General features: G+C 45.5%; 1 protein-coding gene across 6 annotated transcripts in view; it reads left to right on the top strand.

Moving 5' to 3' along the window:
- Positions 1 to 22422, top strand: part of LOC6608685 — a 37621-nt gene extending 15199 nt beyond the window's left edge. The window contains exons 2-17 of one of the 6 annotated variants that reach the window (XM_032716844.1): positions 8080 to 8262; positions 8324 to 8569; positions 9078 to 9565; positions 9626 to 10248; positions 10312 to 11554; positions 11616 to 11888; positions 12107 to 12463; positions 12523 to 12588; positions 12652 to 12696; positions 13090 to 13131; positions 13203 to 17201; positions 18478 to 18599; positions 18827 to 19276; positions 19363 to 19990; positions 20055 to 20176; positions 20241 to 22422. In XM_032716844.1, the coding sequence (XP_032572735.1) occupies positions 8136 to 8262; positions 8324 to 8569; positions 9078 to 9565; positions 9626 to 10248; positions 10312 to 11554; positions 11616 to 11888; positions 12107 to 12463; positions 12523 to 12588; positions 12652 to 12696; positions 13090 to 13131; positions 13203 to 17201; positions 18478 to 18599; positions 18827 to 19276; positions 19363 to 19990; positions 20055 to 20176; positions 20241 to 20397 (8988 nt within the window). In that variant the 5' untranslated portion in view covers positions 8080 to 8135 and the 3' untranslated portion in view covers positions 20398 to 22422. Of the gene's footprint in view, positions 1 to 8079; positions 8263 to 8323; positions 8570 to 9077; positions 9566 to 9625; positions 10249 to 10311; positions 11555 to 11615; positions 11889 to 12106; positions 12464 to 12522; positions 12589 to 12651; positions 12697 to 13089; positions 13132 to 13202; positions 17202 to 18087; positions 18600 to 18826; positions 19277 to 19336; positions 19991 to 20054; positions 20177 to 20240 lie in introns of those variants that run through there. The other 5 variants (XM_032716841.1, XM_032716842.1, XM_032716843.1 and 2 more) reach the window with 5 other exon arrangements.
- The last annotated feature ends 3398 nt before the right edge of the window (positions 22423 to 25820 follow it).

Genomic DNA, 25820 nt, shown 5'->3' with positions numbered 1-25820 from the left:
GTGCACAGTTCTTTCGATTTAAGGCGAGTTTCGTTTGCTTTTTGTAGCCCGGATTTATTGAAGCGCAGCGCACAGACAGGCTATTCGCTTCCCTCTCGCTCGCTCGTGCTATAGCTACCTCTTTCTCGACTCCTCCAACGCACTGACTGACTGTCAATTGTTTTCTTGGCCTCTTTGGCCCCTCCATCTCTCTTTTTCGCCCAGTTTTCCGTCTCGTTCTGCCAACTGATTCAATTGAAAAATGTTGACTCTTTTTCTTATTTTGTTCTTCCCATCGCTTTTTCGAATTTCGGATCGGACTCGGCCGTTCATTAGCTTTCGTGGTACAGAATATTTAACCCCCTGTCAGCCGCTGGCTCTCTTTAACCCCCTGACGCCACCACCTTCTTCGGCAAGTGCTAAATGACCGACCGGCAGCTTCGAGAAGTTGACCAAAATGCTGCGAACGCCATTGTTTATATAAAGTAGTGACTCACCATCCCTTCATCTCAAACCATTTTTTTATAGAAAAAAAAAAAAAACAACAACAAATAATACAAGAGAATCCCATAGAAACACATGATTGTTGTTGCTTGTCTGCTTAATTTCAGCAGAGTGAGGAAAAATTGTAGGAAAATACCGAAATTATAATTGTGCATCGCATTCTTCGGGATTCTTCAATTTCGTGTTCCTATAAAAGCTTTTCTTTTGAACGACGGCATCCCATAAATTTCAATAATCATTTCAAATTTATTTTGTGTTTGTGTTAACCAGCCCAAAAAGAGCCAAGCGGAAATGTATAGAAAAAACCAAGCAATACACAAAAAGCATTAAGTTATCTCGAATCCCCTGAAAAGAGAGTGAGAATTAAGTGAAAAATAAAACAGAAAGATGAATGAAAAAATGAAAGCAAAATCGAGTGGCGACAAAAGTGAATAGTTGAATAATAATAAAGGAAATCAAACTAAAAGTTTATCTTCAAGTTTTGAATTATTTCGAGAGGTGAGTTGATTGCAAAAGGATAAAACTATGCTTAAGCATTTAAATGTAATCTTAGCCTGATAAATGATTTTCACGCCGATAACTTGTACTTAAAAAGAGTGGAAAAGGTGGTTTTTAAAGTAAATAATATAATAATATGTCGCTGAAAGATGTAAAAGTGTTTATTTGGTTAAAAACCATTTGGTGTATTCTATTCCCACGAGTGATATAAAATAAATTTCTAAAATGTATCTGAAAGTTGTACATCTCCTAGTGTTGCAAAGTATGCACAGTTGCTTTCCGGTTCCTCGTTGCCCATCTCACTGTATCCTTTTATCCCACCCCCGTTATTCCCAACGCGTTCGGCCTTTTGTTCGGATAATCTGATTTAAGCATTAATTAAATTGCTGTGCGGCGACTGACGCATGTGTGTGCGTCTATGTATCTTTTTATCCGTGTATCTATCGCCGTCACTCTGCGACCGTGTGTACAAAATAAAACACAGATACAAAAACGCATACGACTGTGTGTGCTGTCCATATTAGATTACGTGCAACAAGCTCTTTAATTGTATTTGCCGTCTAATGAAATCACCGCAGCGCAGAGCAACATTTAAAAGCTTTGGCCAACAAAAAGCGAATTGCGTACAGTTGTGCAACGGCGACCATTCGATTCGATTGGTTTGGATTGGATTGGATCGGATTGTAATCGCAGGCGGTACAGAGGGCCGAAGCAAAAGAATCGGTCATAAACCGCACATGTAGTTATCGAGATATTTCGGGGAAATGCCTGACGCCAAGTGTGGGAAATCAACGGAAACATTTGTGATTCGAAGCGGGGTGGATTTGACCGGTGCTATAGAAACGGGGGTTAAAACTAATGATATTTAATTTGACACATTTACATTTTCAAGCAGAAATGTATTACCTCATGGGTCTATAAGAACTGTAAGAGTAGCTACAAGGTCTTGCATATCAATTATATTCGAATTTAGTTCCTTAGGTATTAACTATAATGGTATATAAACCTACTACAGTTGTACTTGGCCATAAAACACTGATGCTAAACAGCGTACTTAGAAAAACTCTCCAGTTCAACACTGAAAATCTAATTTAAAGCCTATTCATGAGCTATTTTCGGAAACAGAGGTGTCAGAGGTTTAAGTTAAGTCCTTGAAGAATCGAACATGTCCCTGATATCAGATGCTTGTCCAGTGAAGGGAGAACCGAAGGCGTAAAGGGAAGTGAAGGAGAAAATGAGTAGGAGGAGGAGGAGGGAGGCGAGGGTCAGGTAGAAGCAGGTGGCTGGTATAAATTGGCAACTGCACATGGTCAACTGCACATGACTGGAAATTGCATCACGTTATCATCATTTTGCGAATGCCAAGGAGAAGCGCGGGGGGAGGGAAATGGAGAAGGAGGGATTGCACTGGCTGCAGCCACTAAATGCACCCACTCCGCCCACCGCAAGGATGTGGGAGGGAGGGAGAGAGGGAGATGGAGAGACAAAGTCTCCCTTGCTCTTTCGCCTCCTCCTTTTTGCACTCTTCTTCTCCTGCTCTCCTTCGCTCCTCCTTGAAATTGCTCTGGCACCTTGTTGTTGTTCCTGCTGCTGCTGTTGTAGTTGCTTCTGTTGTTGTTGCAAATGGCAAATACGTCAATGTTGTTGCATTCCTTTCGCCCCACGTCCTTTTACCTCCTTGCCGAGCTCTCACTGGCACAGTCGCGCCATCTCGCTCTAATTTATGGGTCGTGCGCGCTCTCTCGTTCCACTTGGAGCTTTTGTCCCTTGTCCAATGTGCCTCCATCTCTCCCTTTCTGCCGAATCGCCCCTTTTCCACATTCACCTCTGTCCCTTTGCCACCGCATCCCCGCATCCCACATCCTGTGTCCCATGCATTCCTCTTACTCCTGCAATCCTGCAGCAGTTACAACATCAACCACACCAACATCGCTACATAAATACCAGCTACAGTCGAACCTGCCTTAGTCATAATCAATTATATTTAAGTTATGACACTTGAACTTTGATAAACCGCACGTATCAAGTGTGTAATATTGATTTCTTATCATCATTTTAAGTTACAAAGCTCTTTAAAACAAAATACCTTCGTACTTTAATTTCAGTTCGTTTTGGGGAATCTTTACTGTAATAGAACTGCCTGCGGTTGTCATTGTTGTTGTTGTTCTAGCCTCGCTGCATAAATTCATTTGTTTGCTCCCATTGCTGTTTTTGTTGTTCACGTTGTTGTTGCTGCTGCTGCTGCAGTTGTTGTTGTTGCTAGTTCTGTTTCGCTGCCGCTGTCGCTGCCGGCAGAGCAGCCGACGCCAGCGCTTACTTGGACTTCATTTCGTTTTGTTGTTCGTGCCATGGTTTTTGTTGCTGTTGTTGCCAGCTCCGCTGCTTCTCTGCCCTTCTGCTTCGTGTTCCTTTTTCCCTGCGTCTCCTACCCGCTGGCGTTGCCATTTTCAATTTTAGTTTTGCTGTTCTGCTGATGCCGCTTCTTCGTCCCCTTGCTCTACACCCATTCGCAATTCTCGATTCTCATTCGGCTCGTTTTACTACCACTTCACTCTGGCTAACCCCTGCCACGCCCCCATTTGTGCACCCACCCACCCAGCCGCACAACTCCCACTTTTTTGCACCACCCACACGCCAAAGTTGTGTGTCCTTGCACGCTCGTTTCCTGTTCGTTTTGTTGGCCTGTTCGTCCAGTGTGCGACAACCCACGATTTCTCCGCCTCTCCTGCTTCTGCCTCACCTCCCCGCGCCCCTGCCCTCCGTTCGTTACACGCCCCGTTTCGGTTCAGAGTTTACATTTTATGTGTCCTTTTTTTTTTTGCACAGTTTTCTTGCCCAGGCGAGAGACCCAACACCTCCCAATTTCCCAACCCTCGCCGTCGGTTTTTCTCCCAAAAACTGGTTGGCAATATATCCTTCATGATAATGTATTCCAGCCCAGAGAAGTGCAAAACAAGAATAACAGAAGCGGCGCAGGATTTTCGTTTCATTTCCAGTGGGCTTTCTTCTTGTTTCAAATATAATTCTCACCCTTTTGTGCCAAGGACTTCATCAGAATAATGTTTCCCATAAGTACCAGATGTTTTTCTCCTATTTCATTCAAAGAATAAATTTCATTTTAGGTATTTCTAAAATTTTAATGACTTTAATAATACTATTTCTATGTTAGTAGATAGATAGTAAAATCTTTAAAGAGATTGTATCAACTTTACAACAATGGTTTCCAATGCAAACTGTTTCATTACTAATTTTTCGTAAGCCCAGCTAAGCTTACTTTGTAATTAGTTATATATAGTTGTAAACTGCGTAAATGTATTTGTAGTTTGATATTTAATCTTCAAGCTAAAGAGCACAGTCTTAAGTATTGTCTTAGCTTTTTTCAAGTATTTTCTCGTCATTTGCTACTTTGAATCTCTGTAAAAAGCTTTAAAGGCCCTATTTTCTACACAATTTCACACACTTCGAAGCTGTGAAAATGTCTGGATTTAATAAATGTGTGGTAGATGGCTTAATTGGACCAATTGATGAAATTAAACGATTATGCATATTTTATATTGCTGTGGGTAAATTTCACAATTTGAAGAGGCGAAGAATTTAAAGCATTTAACAGTTAAATTACTTAAAACACTGGTTAAATGTGTCAGTAGGGTTGATGGAAATGAAAGCGGAAGGATAACGGAAGGGATTAAAGTGTCCAGTGTGAGTTTCGGGCAAAATGTTGAACACTTTAAATGAAATTCAAGTTTAAAAGGCAATGCCATGTGTTTTTGATTTATGAGTAGTAAGTTAGTGGCTAGACATTATTATTATAATCACTTAAAGAGAGCTGCGCAGAATGCTTAACTTAGGACCCGAAATTGATTAATACAAATGGGTGAAAAAAGGAAGTGGAACTTGTTGCTGCTGAAGCTGTTGCATTTTCTTCTTGCAGCACTCGATCGGCAGGCATTGCAGAGGAGCATTGAAAAGGGAGAGGGATAAAGCAGGCGGGGAAGGGGAAACGAGACTAAAGATCGCGCCAGACGATGACGCAGACGGCAGGCTTGTTGGACGCTGAAAAAAAGGGACAGGGGTATTGCTTTTTGAGTCAATAACCTCGCTCAGTCCACAAGAAAGAAAAACCGGGGAAGAGTCAGAAGCACTCACATTGTCCCCCTCTCTTTTACCCGCTCAATGGACATCTCTTTCGCACACATTCCCACACCGGTGGCCGTCAACGAGAATAGGGGGGAAAAAGAAGAATCAAAAGTAGAAGAATGCGCAGAAGGCAAGACGTTAAGTCAGAAAGCCAGAAAAACCTTTAATCCGGGAAAGGCAACTATTCAAAAATGCATCGAATCTTTTGTTTGTGATCAAGTGCATTACAACAACGGAAAACTCTTTTCCGTGGATATAATAATTACTAGATTTCGTATCGGAAATCTTCAGTAAAACTTGCTGATTCATCTTCGTAATTACAGCTGTATCTCAATACTAACAACCTTTGAAATACATTTACTCTGAAAGATTTATTTAATTGTAATAAACCCAAGACAAATAAATAAACTATATAGAAAATTATTAAAATTTGGGCAGAACAACAACATCCAGATAATATGCGATTTCAAATAAATTCGAGCCCTTTGAATCCATTTTAGTTACACAAGAAATTCAGATCCAGTTGTAGTTCTGTTGTTCGAGCAATTGATTAGCTTTTCGAGCTTATTGACCAAAGAAAACAGCCGTAAACCTTTTTAATGGCAAATCAAACGAAACGGCGGCGATATCTGCATGTGTGTGGGCATAAGATATAACACGAAGTCAAACACACACACGCATACACAGCGAAAAGCAACAAAAAAGGTTGGAAAAAAACCCAACAAATGAAAAAGAAATAAAGGCAACTCATGAGCGATGGACAGCAGACAGTCGGCCAGCCAATTGAGCTAGAGAGAGAAGATAATCAAGAGCAAACAACAACGGTTATTCCAGGGGGTGGTGGTGGGCTGAGGGGGTGGGGTGGGACTGGGATGGTGATGGTGTGTAGTGGAGTGACGCCAGCACAATATGAGAAGAATTTCACATTTATTCGCTGCTGTCACTCACAAATATTGATGTGAAAAGACTGGCAGAGGGAGCGGCAGAGGTGATTGTGTGAGGGGAGGGTGTGAGAGGCGGCGAATCGCACACAAATACACACAGTGCAAAATGATATAGAAACAACAAGAACAACGCACACACCTTCCCAATCGCCTGCGTCGACGTCGGCTGCGCTGGCGCCCCCGCGACGCCGACAGAGGCAAAGGCAGCAAAGTGTGGCGGTGTCAAAGACAAATGCCCGAATCATATTGCTTGCTCCCTCTGCTTTGCCTCCCTTCAACCTTTCACCCTGCCCCCCCCCATACCACTTGCGGTGAACCCAAAGGCAAAAGCCCAAGCTGAAGAAGAAGACAAGAGGCAAAGTTTTACAGTGCTACTTCCGCTAAAACATTAAATGCAACTGGGAAAGTGGATAGAAAGGGATTTAACAATGAAATTATATGTGCTAAAATGTACCGAAGTTTACTTATATTTGCATGTCTTGATTAAAAAGGAACAAAGTGTACTTAAAATTAAAATTCCATAAGATTCAAATTCTCTTATAACGACTTGCTTTGCTGTCATTAAGCAAGCTCCACTGTACCAAGTCGTTCTGTCCGTTTGTTTTATTTCATGCTTGTTATAAATTGCCAGAGCTCTTTCGCATACTCCCCCCTCCTCTCACGCATTCTCTCTCTCATGGGTTACCACCTCCCTCCCCATTATAAGAGCGCACATCTGTCGCCTGCCGATGCGTGACAACAAAAAAATAAAAACGAATGAAGGAAAGCAGGAAAAAGAGTGCGCAATTACAGTTATTAGCGAGCCACAGTGGACCCATCTTAGGCTGACTAAATGCTGGCTCATTAATGTGATTAATACAGCTAAAACTCCTAAAAATAATACCAAGAAAACATGTAAAGACAAAAAAAAGTGCAATCATCAACCACGGTGCGTGGAAACAACAAATGTAAAGCGGGCCTCTCTGTCTCTCTCTCTCTGCCGCCCGCGCTCTCCCTTTTGCGTTTCGTTTCCGATGGTCCGCCGCCGCCACTTGCGGTTCTTGTGCTCTCCGCACTCTCCACACGCTCATTCGCCGCGAAATCACAAACACAGCCGGACGCGTCGCCAAACGGTGCTTGTAAATATTTTTGTTAATTTTACATTTGAATCGCGGAAAATGCAATAGCAAGTGCAAACAACGTCATTTAACTGCTGTCGCAGCGCAAGTAATAAATGCAAAGCCCTTAACAGTAAAAAGTAACATACAGTTTGCCTTATAAATCTCCATAAGGCAAAAAAAAACAAGAGAACTTTACAAATTTCATGAATGAATTTACTAAAGTGATGCAAACAAAAAAGAACACTGCCGAAAAAGAGTGCAAATTGCTGTAAACGGAATTTTTTCTTCTTTTTTCGCTTGTGTATGCATCGCTTTTCGCAGTCGCCGCCTGCAGTCTGTGAATGTGTTTGTGTGTGTGGGTGTCTTGAATTTTCCTTTTTATTTCTTTCCTTTTTTTATTAGTGGATGTGGTGAACGTTGCGCATGACTTGTAAAGTTCAAGTTTTCTTTGAAAGAGGGATATTTTTTCTTTTATTGTTAAACAAAATGCAATATTGTGCGTAATTTGTCAATTCGCCGTCGCCGACGACTTGGCTGAGCGCTAAATTCGCCGCTCTGCCGATGTGCAGGTGTAGTGGTAAAAGAGAGCAGCCAGCTTCTGCTTCCGTTTTGTGCGTGTACGGCCTCTCGCTGGCGTGTAGTTTTTTTAGTTTTGTTTTGCTTTCCATATTTCGGCCGATTCCGCTTTGTGCTCGAGTTTCGCCCAAGCGTTGCAGCCTTGCCAACACAGAGAGCGGAGTAATAGCGAAGATTGAAGTTGAAAAATGAAACCAATTGATGAATGGTATCTTCCAGATACAAGTGTTTTATCTTCACTTTAGTTAGTATAAGTGTGAAATCCTATATATGGCAACATATGTAAAAGTTGAAGACAAGTAAATATATTATAAATATTCCATTTTCAAAATCTTTTGCAGACTCCCAACGCATGTTACGCACAATAGTTGGTCCTAAGAACTAGGGGATTTTGAACATGAACAAAAATGCCGGCGATGGCAGCGATGGCAAAAACTCAAATAAAAACTCGAATGCAGGAGGGGGTGGTGGAGCCGGGGGGCCGCACGACCCCACCGGCCTTTTAGATGCAGCCTCCCTGTTTGGTAAGACATTTTCTTTATTTCACTTGTAAATGATGATCTTAAAGGTTTCCCCCATTTCCAGCTTATTGGGGACGTGATCCCACTGGAGCAGCGGCTGCAGCAGCCTCAAATCCGCTCTTCAACTCGCAGTTCAATGCCGCCGCTGCTGCCGGATTGGGTTTATTGCCACAAGCCGGAGGCGCCACTGCCAATGACCGTTATTCCATGGCAGCAGCAGCGGCGGCTGCGGCGGGAGCCCATCACCACCAGAACACGATGGCAGTGGCCGCTTCCCAGGCCGCCAGTTTGGCCGGTTTGCATCCAGCAAGTGAGTAAAATGTCGGCACATTCCGTATTTTAGTAGCACTCCTCAAGAAGACATTTGTGACGCCACGAAATTAGCAACTGCTGTGGTGCGGTGCGTTAAAGCGTCTGCGTCCCATGAAGAATCGTAAAAAACCTACGCGAGTTCGATTCCCGCTTGGTGAAAACAGTTTTTATCTGCAAAGTAATTTCCTTAAATTGTGCGGAGTATAACAGAAAATGTCTTGTCTATCGCGCAGAACGTTTGAAGAAAATACTCCTAGAGCATATTTAGTAACTTGCTATTCGCTTTACACTGGCCACTACGCTTTACCCACAGCAGGGCAGTGAAAAATGGTCAAGCACAAATATTTTATTAGTTTGAACCTTTGAATCTTGTTCTTTAAAATAGTATTTCCTTCTCTCTTATGTGGCGTAGATTAACTAAAGTAAAAGTATTTATTTGACTTGACTATGCATTTGCATCCATTTTTTATAATCCCTGATCTAACTCATTGCTTATCAATTTACAGGCTGGTGGTCAATGGCCCAGTTAGCTGCCCAGGATTACTTCAGTCGCCTGCAAGCCTCGGGTCTTTCCCCCTTTCCACATCCCGATCTGGCGGCTGCCTTTGGACCAGCTGGGATGGGAATGGGCGGCGGTGCTGGTGGAGCGGGTGCTGGAGGTGGTGGAGCAGGTGTACTCGGCCAGGGCGGCGGTGGAAATGTCGGAAGTGGCAACGGTGGTGGTGGATCCTCATCGGGCTCTTCCGGCAGCAAGTCAAACAAGTCGCGCAAGGAGAAGCGAGCCGCCCAGCAGCAACAACAGCAACAGCAAAGTCTGGCCAACAGTCTAAATGCGGCAGCTGCGGCGGCAGCAGCAGCAGCAGCCAATAATCCAGCAGCCGCGCTGGCCAGCATGCATGGTTTTGGTGTAGGAGTTCCGGGCACGAGCATTCCGTCGGTGAGCACAGGTAGCGGATCAATATCCACAAATAGTGGAGGTCATGGAAGTTACAAGGTAAGTGTAAACGCGGTATACTAAATTAAAGTACTTAAATCCCTTTACTTAACTCATTAGAGCACGGCCAGCGCTTATGGTAAGCCCTCGACTATGACGAGCAGCAGCATGGCTAATAATCCGGGCTCTGCCTACGATCCGGTGACCCTGCACAAGGAGCTGCTGGCCATGCAGGCCGTGGCAGCCGCTGCTTCCGGCTCAGGATCAAGCGGTTCCTCAGGCAAGAAGTCCGGTGGGGGTGGCTCCTCATCCTCCTCGATGCACGGCCTTGGAATGGGAATCGGCGGCGGCGGTGGCATGATGCCCAGTGGCAAAGCTTCGACCAGTGTGAGCGCAAGCAACTCATCATTGGGAGGAATGCATCCCAGTTTAACTAGCAGCAATCCGCTGATGTCGCCCCATGCGGGCTTGGGCTCCTCGTCTTCATCATCGAGCAAGGATCGTGACAAAAACAATCCCTCGCTCAACGCTCTTAACTCGCTGTCACAGTTTGGAGCGCTGGGAATGACGCCACAGCAGAGCATGCAGGCGGCTATGAATGCTTTTGCAGCCAGCACAGGTGTGTCGCCATCCGCCACGGTAACGTCCTCGCCGCATCACTCTTCCCAGCAGCAACAGCAAATGGGAGGCAACAGTTCGACGTCGGGATCGGGCAAGTCCAGTTCCAAGGATTACATGATGGGGTAATTTAAGCTTGAGAATCACACTGTTTTACATAACTAAATATATTGCCTTGCCCCTAACAGTACTGGAAGTGAGCACCCATCTCTGCTCGGAGTTCGTTTACCACCGGACACGGAGATAATCAAGTACACGTCCTCGATTGTGGGACCCAAGATTCCTGGTACTACCTCGCGCGGTCGCAAAAAGACTATTTCCGAAACAGAACAGCAAACAACACAACAACAACAGAAACAACAACACCAAGCAGAACAACACCTACTCCAACAACAGCAACAAGCACAAAAAGAGCTCGACAGCACCAAAAATGCCATTTCCTCTCTGCTTGCATTTCCAGGTCTCAGTCCCGCGAAGCGGGCTAGACTCGAAATGGAGTACGCGGCGATGGCTGCGGCCGCTCAACAGCAGCATCAGCAGGCTCAGCAGCAACACCAGGCGCAGCAGCAACTCCACGGGATGCTCGGAGCAGCCGGTATCCCGGGAATGGCTGGTCTGGTCGGTCTGCCTGGCATGAGTGGCAATCCCCTCGATCAGTTGACTGTAAGCAAGGCGAGTTCTTCAACGGCGCCCACAACCAGTACCAGTTCCTCCTCAGCAGGGAGCAACCTGCTCAACCAGAGCAATAGTGATCGCGTGGAGGTAATCAAACTGCCACCAACAATCACTTCAAACGGAGCCTATAATCTCTCAAGTAAGGGAAAAGAGGTGCACGACCTCACCACCGACATGGCCCCCACCTCTGGCGGTGTGAATCTCAGCCTAAAGTCCAATGCGAGCTCCAGCGCCTTGACGCCCAGCGGTGCTGTCGGCTCGGCCAGCAATCCCATTACCATCGATGACTTTGACGCACCACTTAATCTTTCCATGAAGCCCTCGGATAAGAGCAATAGTAGCTCGTCAAATGCAGCAGCAGGGGGCTCCTCCTCTTCCAGCGCAGCGTTGGTTAACTTGGCGAGCGATTATCAGGCAGCGTCTAGTGGTCAAAGCGGTAATAGTCTGCAGAGTTTGAGCTCTATTACAGCTGCTTTGGGTGGAACAGGAGGAATGCCTGGTGGTTCCATTTCCGGCAGCGGAGGAACCTCTCCAGCTCCAGCTGGTGCCGGATCAGGAGCCACGGGCGGTGGTTCGGCATCGGGTGGATCCGGCGGTGGATCGTCCTCTTACAAAGAGGGAAGACCTCGTAACCTGGGACGCGGCGTATCCAAGCCTAAGAAAAATACAGTAGCTTCGCTGCTGGCTCAATCTCGAGCTGTGGGCCTTAAACCTATGCTGGCCACCCAACAACTTCTTCAACAGGGTGCTGATATTGTGAGTTAATCAATGAATAAATCATGAAACTCCATCAAACTAAACACTTATGATTTTTCAGGAGAAAATTCGCCTGGCACTGAGCGAAGCCAATGCCCATATGGAAACTTCTACGGATTCCGAAAGCGTGGCGGCCGAAAGTGGTCTTTCGGAGTCTGAGAGTGAGGATGCCAACATCCTGAATGTAGCGGAGCTAAGAGTCCCACTGGAATTGGGCTGGAAGCGGGAGACGGTGATTCGTGGACTGACTAAGCAAGGTCAGATCCGTGGAGAGGTCACCTATTATGCACCAGGAAGCACGACGCCGCTAAAGAGCAACGGACAGGTTTTTGCTGTGAGTTTGTAGGGCAACTTTTTTGAATATATTAAAGGAAATTCTATAACTCTAAACCATTAAAAAGTATAATTGGAGTGATATGTAATCAGAATAGCTTTAATTTATAGTTTTCTTAATTTTAACTTTTCACAAGTATAAAATTATCAAATTGGCTACAATGCACACAAGGATATTTACTTTCTGAGAACTTAGCTAATTTATTTAACCCTTCACAGATCCTGGAGCAGCAGCCATCGAATCTAAGTCGTGAAAACTTTAGTTTCTCCGCGCGAGCCATTGTTGGTTCATTCCTGCAACCCGCACCACCGCCGTACGCCAATGATGGCGAGTACATACGGATGACGGACGAGGACGTGGCCAAGCGGCTAGAGGATCTGAAGGTCTTCACCCGCCAGACACTTAACGTGGAACAGCGAATTGAGATCGCCAAGCAACAGCAGGCGATGCGTGATGCCAAGAAGCTGCAAAAGGAAGAATTGGCCAGAAATAAGGAGAAGGCACGGCAGGAGAAGAACTCCAAGTTGGAGCAGCAGCGCAAGGACAAGGAGCTCAAGAATCAGCAGGCTGTTGAGGTAATTTGAATGTTTAAGACTTGCGAAGATTCTCTGCTCATGCGAACTCGTATTTTTAGGAGCGCAAAAAGCGTCAGGAGGAGCTAGATCGCCTTAAGCAAGAGGAATTGCTTAAGAAGCAACAGGTTAGTCTAGATTACTTGAGCTCTGCTGAAATCGGTGCATAATTCTGTTTTGTTTTGCAATAGGAGAAAGAAAAGCGTCGTCAGGAGGCCATTTTAGCTAAGGAACAGGTACTTAATGCCTCACCTTCTGTCTTGTGCTTGATACCAATCCGACTATTTTCCGTTTAATATTTGGGAGAAAGAAAGTCCTAGCTTTTCAAGGAGAGATTTACTTATTTTTTCAAGACCTCTTTGCTTTTGCCTTTAATTCCTGTTCCTTTCCTTTGCCTATACTTTAAACTATATTTATTGATGCCAGGCTGGTGATTTTGGCTATTCAATGAGATATATTCTAAATTGGTTATTCAACTTTTAATCGTGTTTCGGCGTTATTATTTGAAGTGTCCGAACTATCCGCTTGTTTGCTTTTGTTTAGTAGGGGTCGTTAAAGACCAACTTTTCCATCTCGGTATCAGTTACTGCTCTCATTTTATTAACAAAAACCAATCTTATTTTATCTAGGAACTACAAAAACAGAAAGAGATGCTGTTGGCTGCCGAAATGGTAAGACTAACCCTAACCCCTTGCGATATGTAATAAAATGCATTAAACTTTCTCATTTTCTCTTCATAAAGGAACGAGAACGTCGCCGCCAACACATGAGCCTCATTCGAATGTTGGAGCTTCGTCGGAAATTCGAGGATCGTGAAAAGAAGAAACACCAGCTGGTGCTGGACCGTTTACTTCTGCGTGAGCGTCGTATGGCGGAGCGAAAGCGAGATGCGGAGATTCTGCAGTTGATAAGGCGTCCAAATGAGGACTCCGAAATGCCACAAGAATTGGTAATCCCTGAGCTGGATAGGATTGCCGGCAACAGACTTCCCGGTCAGGCAATGGCCGATTTGCTCATGGTCTTTGAATTCCTACATAACTTCGGGGAGACTCTGGGCTTTGACATGGAATCACTGCCGTCGCTTCAGAACCTGCACGATGCTTTAATGAGCGATAGCAACGCGGATGCGGAAGAGGAGTTGCTGTCGGTAATGACGCATCTATTGGTTTGTGCCATTGAGGATCCAGGTGTTCCCAATCCCGGCAGACACACCACTTTACTGGGACAATCGCTACGCAATGCGGACATCACCAACTCAAATGTATCCGAAATCTTGAGGATTTATCTGTATGCTACGGCCACAGGTGAAGTGCGTCAAATGCACGGAATCACCGTGGATCGTGAGCGAGAGAGAAGGGTGCCGGATCATCATCAACTAGATAGCGATACCACCACCCACTCACACTCGGTAAAGAACCAGGAGTACTATAAGCTTCTGCATGAAAACGACACCTGGAAGTTGTCGCAATCGCTGAAAGATCGTCCCTTCGTTGCGTTGAATCCCACGCGGAAAGCCCAAATGTTGGCCCATCTTTGCAACGACCTGCTCATGAACAAGGCCGTGCTCCGCCAGATTGATGGAAGTCTGGAAACGTGCGCCCAGATGCGAAAGGAGAAATACATGACGGACATGAAGGTGCGCAAGTACAAGGCTCTCCACATGCGCAAGGCTCGAATCGAGGCCTATGAACGTGCACAGGCGGAGCGTGAGGCGGCTATGCAGGCGTTGATGGCACAGCAGAAGCTGGATGCAGAACGTCTTAAGGCGGAGGAGGAAGCCAAGGCTGCGGCGGCAGAGGAAGCAGCAGCTGCAGTGGGCACAGATGGAGAGGCAACCAAAAGTGGCTCACCCAACGGCGAGAAGCCGGAAAATGACGATCAGAATGAGGAGGGAGTCGCCAAGGAACCCCAGCAGCAGCAGCCTATGGAAGTGGATGGCGTGGTCGATGAGGAATCTCTTGTAAGTCCGGCCAAAACCATCATTCAAGCGGACAATAGTCTGACGCCCAGCAAACAGGACATGCCCACACCCACCTACCAAATTAATGGATCCAGCACACCAACCACAAGTGGTGTCACTGGAGGCGACATGAATGCTCTGCTGCAGGCCAAGAAAAGCGGGGCCCGAAACTCCATCAACGATGAACACCACCATGATGTTAGTATTATCGACGATGATCTTTCCGACTTGGATTCGGAGATCACGAATGTGGAGGAGGACGAGGACAATCGCTTGAGTGCCGATGAGTTGCAGAAGAAGCTCGACAAGATTGTCAGAGCTTCCCTGAACTGCAAGGAGGCACTGGAGAAGAGCACAAATCAGTTGAGAGCTGCGTGCTTCGGGCAGGATCGGTTCTGGCGTCGCTACTGGAAGTTGCCCAAGGCTGGAGGTATTTTCATTGAAGCACTTGAGTCGGCCCAAAATGATATTTGCGGTTATCATGAGGCATTGGAGGCCATGGATGACAAAAAGGATGCAAACGAAGAGAAAGAGAACTCCGAAAATGAGAAAGATGTTGCGGTGGAGTCCAGTGAGCAGCCAATGGAAGTGGATGAGTCTATTACAAAACTGGAAGATGGTGTACTAGCTCCGGACGTCGAGATGCCTGAAACTAATCAACAGAACGCACATCAAGATGAGGAAGATGACGATGATGATGTGACAGAAATCAACAAGGTGGAACCGGAAATTGTTGATCTGGGCGATGATGACGACGATGCAGCTCCCCCACTGCCCAAGATAGAACCTCCCAGGCCAGAGATCAAAGTTAAATCAGAAATGGAGCTGATGGGTCCACCACCCACGACTATGATATCCACTAAGACAGACTTTGAAGCTGAAATTAAAATACCCGCTATGCCGGGCATCTTGATGCCGCCTACCCTCAACAACAACAACACCAATAATAACAATAACAACAATGGAAGCGACAACTGTGATAAGTTGGAAACTGGTTTGGGACTGGGACAGCAGCAGCAGAACTTTAGCCAGTCTGTGATCAAGACGGAGGATGTGAAAAAAGAGGATGACTGCATAATAGTTTCTACATCCAGTGTTGACGATACACCAAAGTGGTTCTCCATTGTCAGGCGGGAGGTTCCACTGATCAGCGAGCTGCCAGCGGAGGAGGGAGGCGTGGTGGGCCAGGAACTGCAGATCAGCTATGCAAATCAGAACTGCTCCGCCCAGCTACAGCTGCAAGGTCATCCGTGGGATCTGATCAACAACATGCAGTACTACTCGATTCCGATGGATGAATGCAAGGTGGACACCAGCAAGCTGGGCAACGAGTGCATTTTCTCGCTGAGTGGACTCGATGAAAAGCAAATGCTAGCCAAGGTGGAGGAGTACAAGGCCCACAAGGTGGAGTCAAAAAACGGTCTGGGCTCTCCTCATCGCCACCACGAGACTAAAGATGATGAGGAGCAGGCCAAGCTGAAGTTGGACAAGGAGATCGACAACGAAATGGAAACAGATGCAGATGAGCTGGCTGGCAAGGAAAAGTTTTTTCGCTTGCGCTCTGATGCACCCCCGGATACAGGAGGAGGGGCCAGCGAGGGAACCGATGTGAAGCCCAAGATTGAGCTTCGTTTGGATGAGGCGTTGTCACAGGCATATTACCACAACATAGCCAACATGTCCTTGAGCAGTGTTCAGACGTATATACCCATCGATATTCCTCTGCCGCTTTCCATGACCCCCGATGAGCATCGTCTGCTGGAGCAGGTTAAGCTGTCAGGTTTTCCGGAACGAGTTCACGGAGTTTACGTGCCTCGCAGGCAGCGCTACGGCTGGTGGCAGTTGGACGATGAACAGAAGCTGCGCCAGCTGCTCAAAACTCTTAATCCGTCTGGATTGAGGGAGCGTGAACTGCAGGAGAATCTTCAACGTTTCCTCGGACTAGAACAGCCATTGGGTGTGAATTATAAGCTGAAATCGGACATCGATTTTCCAGAGGAATTCCTAATGCCCGACAAGAAGGGCGATTGGAATCCCAAGGTGGCCAAACGTGTGGAGCTTGCCCTTATCGAACAACTCGAATCGTTGGAGGATAAGGTGGCCAGCGCTTCCATGCAATTAAAGAACTGGCAATTGCCCAACCGCGTGGAAAGTGAACTAACCTTGGACTCGCAGGAGGATGTCACCGAAGAGGATTTCGTCAGCATCATACCCATGATCCGAGAGAGAATCATCGACTTGGAGGCAAATATCGAAAGACGTTACTTGAAGCCGCCATTGGGCTCGCAGACAGGCGATGCCCATTTGGCGGTGATTGCCCAGAACCAGCATACCACCACCCAGACACAGAACTCCGCATCGGCAGCAGCATATCTCCTGCAGATGCAACAGCAGCAGCAGCAACAGCAGTTGGCCCAACAACAGCAGCAACAGGGTTCGGGCGCGGGAAATAGCATGAATCCCTCATCCTTCAACGAGCGTACTATGGCACTGGCGGCGGCAGCAGCAGGTACGGGACCAGGAAACGCAACCGGTGGAGCCAACTCGGCAGTGGTGGCAGGAGCCACGCCATGCGAATCGGGCAGCGGAGAACCGAATTCCGGCAACGTGTCACCAGCCAGCAACTGCGACAGCGATCGGGACGAGAAGGTGGAGCAGATACCCAAGGGATTGGTGCAGTGGCGGGACGCAGTATCCCGATCGCACACCACCGCCCAGCTGGCAATGGCCCTGTACGTCCTGGAATCCTGCGTGGCCTGGGACAAGAGCATTATGAAAGCGGTAAGATTAGGAGGGTTTAGAAAACCTTTGAAATTTCCCGATATAAAAACGATAACCTGCTTGGCACCCGCCTATATTTGTGGTCCATTTCATTGTTATTTTGGCTGCACACATACTAACACCCACTACTCACAACCCACATACATAATTGTACACACATGCATTGCATAACCATCTAATATTTCGACACACTAACCGGTATTCACCACAGCTGAAACTGAGGTTTTGAAAATTTCATAAAGAGAGCTTGTATCACGGTTGTTTTACGAATTCAATTTTTTCAATTAAATTTTCACTTATTAAGTTTTCTCGAACTTTTACTTTTCAATATAACGTTATGTTTTTTAATCCAATTATCTTATATTGAAGTAGATTAATATAAGATTAATAAGTCACTGAGTTATTTTTTTTAATTTAGTGTTAGTAACATTGTTTTAACTTACTTAAAGTATGCGGTTTTTTAAAAGCAACCGTGATTATACTGCTCATTCGATTTTTTTTATGTAGTCAAGTAGTTTTTAGAAACCCCCTCTGCATACAGATACGTGGAAATTGCCTGTGAAATTAATTCGAATTTTGTTTTGTTTCTCCTTCCGATTTTGTTTTTCCTTTCTTAACTGTCTCTTGCTGAATGTTTGACTTGTTTGTTGCTTGTGGTGTTTCATGGTGTTCTTTAAACAAAATACAACAAATTTAACGCTTTCATACTCACACACAAACACAAATACATTATCCACCACTCACACAAACATGTACATGAATGCTTTGGTTGCCCATAACCGTTTACCGATAACCGTTAAACCCCTTACAAACGAAACCCACCGAACCCACCACGACTGTTAATCCCACCCCTCAAACGAACCGTTTCGAACTGCCATCCGAAAAGTATGCAACAAAAAACAAGTCCAGCAAAAAGAAGAGCAGCGCCAAAAAGCAGTCAACTCCCTCGAAGAAACAGCAGCAGAAGAAAAATAAAAAGGAGCAGCAGTTGACCCCCAATGGAAAAGAGAGCAAGAGCGCAATTAATAAGCCAGAAAACAAGGCTCCGCTGAGCATCAAAATCAACCTTAAGGCTCTGGCCCAAAATGGGCAGTGTTTGCTGAAAACTAAAACACCCCCTATCCTAACCAAATCCCCAACCGCATCCCCATCCTCCCATCCAAACACTAGCGACTCCGACACGGACTTTGGCAAACGGACGAAGAAGAAGAGCGGCGGCAAACGCAGACGCTCGGCCAACAATACAAACTCTAGCAAATATTCCAATTCCTTACAGAATTGCCAGTTCTGCACGTCCGGCGAAAACGAGGACAAGTTGCTACTGTGCGACGGCTGTGACAAGGGCTATCACACCTATTGCTTCAAGCCCAAGATGGACAACATTCCCGATGGCGATTGGTGAGTACCAGTACCAGTACCAGTCCTGTATCTCTAAACATCCTCATTCCTCACATGTCACTGTCATAGATTACAAAAAAGAAAACACATTAATCCGCGTTGTCTTGTTGAGCGTTGATCGTTAACCTTTGAGAAACTGTGGCACTGTTCCTCTCTCTGTTCCCAACGCCAATCCCTAAACTGCTCAACATTTAGTAACTTCAAATCCTCTCCTTCTGCTATTTCAGGTACTGCTACGAGTGCGTGAACAAGGCCACCAATGAGCGCAAGTGCATCGTTTGCGGCGGTCATCGTCCCTCGCCAGTGGGCAAGATGATCTACTGCGACTTGTGTCCCCGTGCCTACCACGCCGATTGCTATATACCGCCGCTGCTAAAGGTACCGCGTGGCAAGTGGTACTGCCACGGCTGCATCTCCCGGGCGCCTCCGCCGAAGAAAAGAAGTGCAGGTGGAACGTCCGGCAGCAGCAGCAAATCTAGGAGGGACAGGGATAGGGAGTCGGGCGGTTCGGCCAAGCGGCGTAGCGACAACAGCAAGACGCCAGCTATGGAGCACATGCAGCAGCAGCAGATGCCACTGGCAGGCGGGGATTCCCACCATCATCATCATCAGCAGCCGCCGTCGCTGAACTCCTCGCACGATGAGTCGATGAATTCTCTGCCGGCGGCTCCTCTGAGGTGAGTGTGGGGGCCTGCGGGCGGCTGAATGGGCGGCGGAGTACACGGTCCGGGTTCCAGTTAAATAATGCCTCTGCTCTCTGCAGTCCGGCGCACTCGGTGGTCTCGGCCACGACATACGATGACCAGCACCATGCAAACAACTCGGTCGATGGCAGCAGTCGCTTCCACGCGCATCTCATTCCCCCGTCAAATAATGGCACTGCGGCTCTTCTGGAAGACGTGCCGGGTGGCGCCAATGTGATGCCCGGCGGTTACCCAGTTTATACGCCAGTTGCGGCTGGCAACTTCTCAACCGGACTAATTAACCCAGCGCCGGTGCCGCCAGCGATGCCGTTTGCCAACGTGGTCGCCATGTCGCCACGGGCTGTCACGCCCACCCGCACGCGAACGCCCACACCGACGCCAGCACCCACTCCGCCACCACCACCGCCGACACCGCTGCTCATGCAGGCCTCGCCCACAGCCACCGCCCTCCATGTAAACGCCTGCCAGTCACCGCCCCAGCAACAGCACGCGCAGCTGATGACCATGCCCTCGCCACCAGCCATTGGAGTCGGAACGGCCACTAACCAAATGTCGCCACCGCCCATCAACATACATGCCATTCAGGAAGCCAAGGAGAAGCTGAAGCAGGAGAAGAAGGAGAAGCACGCCACCAAGAAGCTCATGAAGGAGCTGGCTGTCTGCAAGACGCTATTGGGGGAAATGGAGGTGGGAACTAAAAGAACTTTTGAATAAATAGGTTAGCTAACGTTGTTTGCATTACTTCTTGCAGCTTCATGAGGACTCGTGGCCATTTCTTTTGCCAGTAAACACCAAGCAGTTTCCCACATATCGAAAAATAATCAAAATTCCCATGGACTTGTCCACAATCAAAAAGAAATTGCAAGATTTGAGGTTAGTAGCGCAGCTTATCTCCTATAAAATCATAAACTCACAAATTGTACTTTTATTTGCATAGCTACAAAACCCGTGAGGACTTCTGCGTGGATGTGCGTCAGATCTTCGATAATTGCGAGATGTTTAACGAGGACGATTCGCCCGTTGGCAAGGCAGGCCACGGCATGCGCAAGTTCTTCGAGTCCCGCTGGGGTGAACTGACTGACAAGCACTCCTGATCCTGCACCACTAGCCTGCCACAGATCCAGATTGCTACCAGCACCAGCAGCACGATCACCATTGGCACCACCGTCACACCGAACAACATGGCCGTCACAGCAACGCATCCCATTGAAATGGTCACCCTTGTTGCGGCAACGCAAGAGGATGAGGTGGCAGCCGTGGAGACGACAACAGCATTAACTGAAGCAGCACAATTTTGGTCAAGAGATTAGATTAGGTTAAGCAGAAACTGTACATAAAAGTGGGAGAATGGAGAGGGTTAGTTATAGTCGAGAAGCGCAGCATACACATTAATATATATATATTTATATATAGTAGATACACACGCGAGAGTATTCAACGTCCTACGTCGCTAAAGGCCTTGGAAAGGGTTAGCTTTGATTAAATTAAATCACCAGCCAAGGCGAACAACAGCGCAAGTATGCAAGTGAAAAAGTGTATTCAGATTTTAAGTATCCAAGGGCGGCAGCGGCAGCAGCAGTATATAAACAATAACTATTAGCCGACATAAACTAGCAGTTAGAAATCGTATCGCATAAGAAGCCATCTACAGTAGACGCCCGGACTGGATGAACGCTAACAAATGACAAATGACAAATGAACACGTACAAAAACTGTCTACCAATTTCCGATCCGATCGATCGATCCATCGTTTGAACAGTATTTTGTGCACAAAGCCGCGTCGCTTTATTTTCTACACTTACAATTCGAACTCTAATTTTAACAACTATTTTTTAAGCACCAACGAAGCGCTCATTTAAGTTTTAAAGTGTATTTTGTACTTATAGCAACTCCGAAATCTGTATTTAAACGTATTATAACTAGAGCTAACAGTTGCCCAGGCAAAGATGCGAACAATTATACTCAAAAGGCGGTGCGAGGAGGACTTGTAAATGTAAATGAAAGCAAATTAAAATTAAATGTATTAAATTATTTATTCTGTGTAAATTTTCCACACTGTAGTTGGTACTTTGAATCGTAACTTTGGCAAATCGCAAATACAACTCGAAATCAAATCAAATCGAAACTGAGAATAAACTTAAATTCAATTATCGAAAACGATTGAAGCAGCCGAGGAAGAAGGCAGGCAGTGCAGTGAGGCAAGGTGGACATATCCTAGCGGGATCTAAGCGCAACTCCAGGACAGTATTAGAGGCAGTGGGATCCGGATACGGATCCGGATCCGGCAAGCAAGGCATCTGACATTTTAGCTGTACATATATAGGAAGTAGCCCGCACACAAAATTCAAGCCGATGCAAGCAATACAGATTAGCCTATATAGACGGTGAAATTGTTGGGGGGTGACTTACAAATGTTACATATAAATAACTATATACACAGAATACGAATTAGCAAAGCAATGATATTTACACGAAGTACATTTTTGAATAAATCGAAAATCATTTGCAGTGCAGCACAATAATTGAATGAAATTGAAACTGAAACAGAAACAGAAACAGAAACATAGAGCGATGAACGATTTTAGAGCGTGCTAGGGCGGCCAGTCAATATCTTTTGCAACAAGACGATAATAGTTTAGAACACCAGACCAGAACTACCTACCTACAACCCACAGATAGCAGCCAACCAGCCAGCCGAAGACAGAATGTATTTTTTAGCGCAGCCATTATAGTTTGTAAAGAGGTCGACATTATTCAATGCATGGATTAGCAAGATGCATTCGCAATGAGTTGCTTGTGTAAATAGGAAGCGAAAGCCCCCTGAACCCATGCATGTACATTGTATATAGAGGATAACGACACGCATTATATGGCATAAGTACCAAGTTCAGTACCCCAATCCGCATTATCCATCTGCTACGAGCATGTTATTGGCATTCATACAGTTGTGTCACTTCACCTATAATCGATTCGCAATAATTGAGAAAGCCAGTTTGCAACTGGCGGGATATCTAAATTGCATGGGGAGGATTCTGGAAGGTCCGCGCCATAACAATAACTGCAATAATAACATAATGGAATCTTGATTTGTATTTATGTGTGTTCGTGGTGATACAACAGATAGAAATATATATATATACATATATATTTTAAAATTATATGTACCCAACCTACGCATATGTGAATGTAACTTACTCATTAACAAATATTAAACGATGGATATACTCGATAACCAAGCATCCATATTATGATTGTGAGGGGATTAGCAAGTCGGCTATAACATATGCTAAAATAACAATACTGAAAATTACAAAAAAAAACAAATTCATACATTTTGGTGGGCATTTTCGACATTTGTGCACAAGGAAAATACAAGTAAATCATATAAAACATAAAACTCAAGTTTTTTATTAGTGACTTTATTTGGAAAAGGTATCCAGATAGGATCCATATTGTTGACCACAAGCTTGAACTTCTTCTCAGACTGGCAATTATATGATCCTCATATAAACTTACTATATTCGAAACCCTTCTTGATGGCCAAGATGCTGGATGATGGCCCACACGCTCCACCGACAGCTGACTGAGCATGGCCGATCTTACCAATCCAATCCAATTCACCTCTGTAAGCCATGCTAACCACAAGCTTTTGAGCCTGGCCATTTGGCCATTGGCTTGGCCATTTACCGTTCCATTCGGGCCATGCTTCGTTGGCTGTGACAGGCCATAATCATACAAATTAAACGGGCAGAAAACGGAACCATCTGCATTTTGAAAGCGCATTAAAAACTCACCGCAACTGTCGGATCGTCGGAGATCTCACAAAGGCATCTTTTACGAGCGCTACTTTTATTTCCCCAACCAATTTAAGACTTAAAATCAATCAGGCAGCCGCATAAATCACTTCTTTTGTTGCTTGCGCGCTAAATTTGAATTTTGCTGACAGATTGGCAAGCATATGAAAACCTTTTTTTTTATTTTTACGTGGGTGCGAATACCTTTTTACGCAGAAATCTTTCGGAAGCATAAACATGAAATTTTGTTGTGGGAACCGCGGTAGCCTGAGGTGTTAATATCTTAGCTGATTTTAATCCCCAGCAATCAGGGCTCGAAACGCTTGACAAAAGATGTGCTTAACCCTTTTTCCCCCAGACTCGATTTTCAGTCTCCGGCGATATTGACAGTTGGAAACTCGAAACGCTTTAAATTCACTGATTTATGTAATTATTCGCAGCGACAAGAATTTCGTGCGCAACCCAACAGCGAACCAAATACAAAAAAAAACTTATAGGTGGAAAGGGACGACTCCAACGGAGGACCACGACTGGAGATTGGGTCCGTTGCTCCAGCCACATTATCAAAACATCATGGAAGATGACCAAATTAACTGGTCCCCAACCGTGGACGACAGACAGCAAGCTGCACTGCGAGAAAATGTGAGGCCATCTTAAATAACTAGCTAATATGAAAGAAAACGTGCGTCAAAATCTAACTTTATCTGTAGGGTAAGGCTGCAATAAATATTGAAATATTCAAAACAGATATATGATTTTCAAACACATATGACACTTTTTATACACAAATATAGTAAAATGGTTTTAAGATATATTCAAGTCCTATCTTAAGTTTTCTATCTTTTTAATTTACTTAGATTTTTGCATTAAAGATATCTTTTATATTATTTTATAATACTGAAGTACTGAGGGTATTGAAATAAGTTATTTAAAAGAAATATCAAATAATTTATATTTTCTGTTATTCCATAAGTAATGTTCTCATTTTGTTCGCTCCATTTGAATGCAATTTATTCACTTATGAATGAGATTTTCTTTCATCCTTGGTTGATCTTTGAAATGCATTTCACATTTGTTCCCTGTGCAGAGAGGCATCTTCAGTCCGTGCCCCATTGCAATGGCGACTACTTAGCGGTGCTACCTGGTCAGAAACCCCTTCCTCCGGCCCCTTCCCCACTGCGTCTGCTGCTGAGGGCAATAAAATTGACTCCATCGAAATTAAGAACGAACCAAACGAAATTGTATTGAAAAGTCACCGTGGATCGGCAGTCGGGGGAACGGGGAGCAGGCAACTAATTTAGTGCCCTGCACCGAAACGAGTTTGCCGTCGCTGCATCCTCCCATTCCACAGCATGCCCAGATATATGTACCTACACATATCCCATATACATATGCATAAATGCATATGGAAGCAGTCGCGGTTGTGGGTTCGTTGCCCAAAATGGAGATTTCGGTGCTCGCGGACAGTCGTCGTGGGTCTCATTTCTGATTTTGTTGGCCTCTTGATTGGGACATTAATTAAGACACAAATTGCTATACCGAAATGTGCAGCCCGACGATCGTGAATACAAAAATTTAGTACACCAGCTATCCCATGCATATTTATGCTGTGCTGAAAACAATGAAACAATGAAAACTCATAAATGCAGGGCTACTGACTAGTTTAGTTTAACATTAACCCATTAACATTACACGAAATAAGAGAACGTATGGGTTTTTGAGTTATTTAGGTATATACATCTGTATAAGGAATAGGTTATTACACTCATTACTTGGGGAATAAAAGTTCATAGATTCCATGAAAAGTATCTTAGCAAAGTAACTATAAAAGTATCTTATGAATTTAGCGTTGTCCGTTTGTCAGCTTGTCCGTCCGTATAAATCAAAATCCGTCATGATCTCGGAAACTACAAAAGCAAAAATGTCGGAATTCAATGTATTTTTACGAATTAAATGCAGTTTGCTAATTGTTTATGATGCAGGCAATCCATAAATGTTTCCCAGCAAAAATATCATAAAATTTATTTAACAATTGTCAGCTCATGCAGAAATGTCCTCCATATGTATTTACATGCACATGCTGAGGAATGGGTGAACCGAAGGCCAGAAATCGATGGCTACTGACGATGCTGATGATGCCATCTCTGCCGGGCAGCCTGACATGGCAGTTGCTTGTCCCCCGTCCGCGTCCACGAGACTCCGCGAGACTCCTCCTCCTCCTTCTCATTCGCCACACGGCTCCTCACTCTATTATCGCTCAGCACCGATCGTCTACGTATTTTTTCCTGGACTTGGAGCTGAAGCTGGACTTGGACTTGGACAACATCATATTGGTGACACATGAACACGATTGCTGGCTTCCAGGCAGGAGTCAGTCTATAAAGTTGGCAAGCGGTTGCTCTTGCTGCTGTTGCTGCAGTTGCTGCTGCTGTTGCTGGTTTGTCTGGCTGTACAACGTGCAACATTTGCATTTTTTTAATTTGCTACAACTGCAACGTGCTGCGAGTGCAACTCCATCTGCGTTTCCATCTCTCTCTGCATCACCATGTTGGCGTGCGCTCTGCTGCTCGGCTGCTTTAAGTTGAGTTAGGTCCGTGCCATTTACGGACCTCCTTTATCGGGAAATGAAAACATCAGGGCCCAGCCCCAGAGGCGTTTTTTTGCGGCCCAAAAAGGAGACCCAGCCAACAGATGGCCGGGGGTCAGGTCGTCTTGGAGATGCT

Source organism: Drosophila sechellia, chromosome 2R (assembly GCF_004382195.2).
Source record: "Drosophila sechellia strain sech25 chromosome 2R, ASM438219v1, whole genome shotgun sequence".
Lineage (NCBI taxonomy): Eukaryota > Metazoa > Arthropoda > Insecta > Diptera > Drosophilidae > Drosophila > Drosophila sechellia.
The sequence above is the reverse complement of the archived record's forward strand: the minus strand, read 5'-3'. Positions and strand labels throughout refer to the sequence as shown.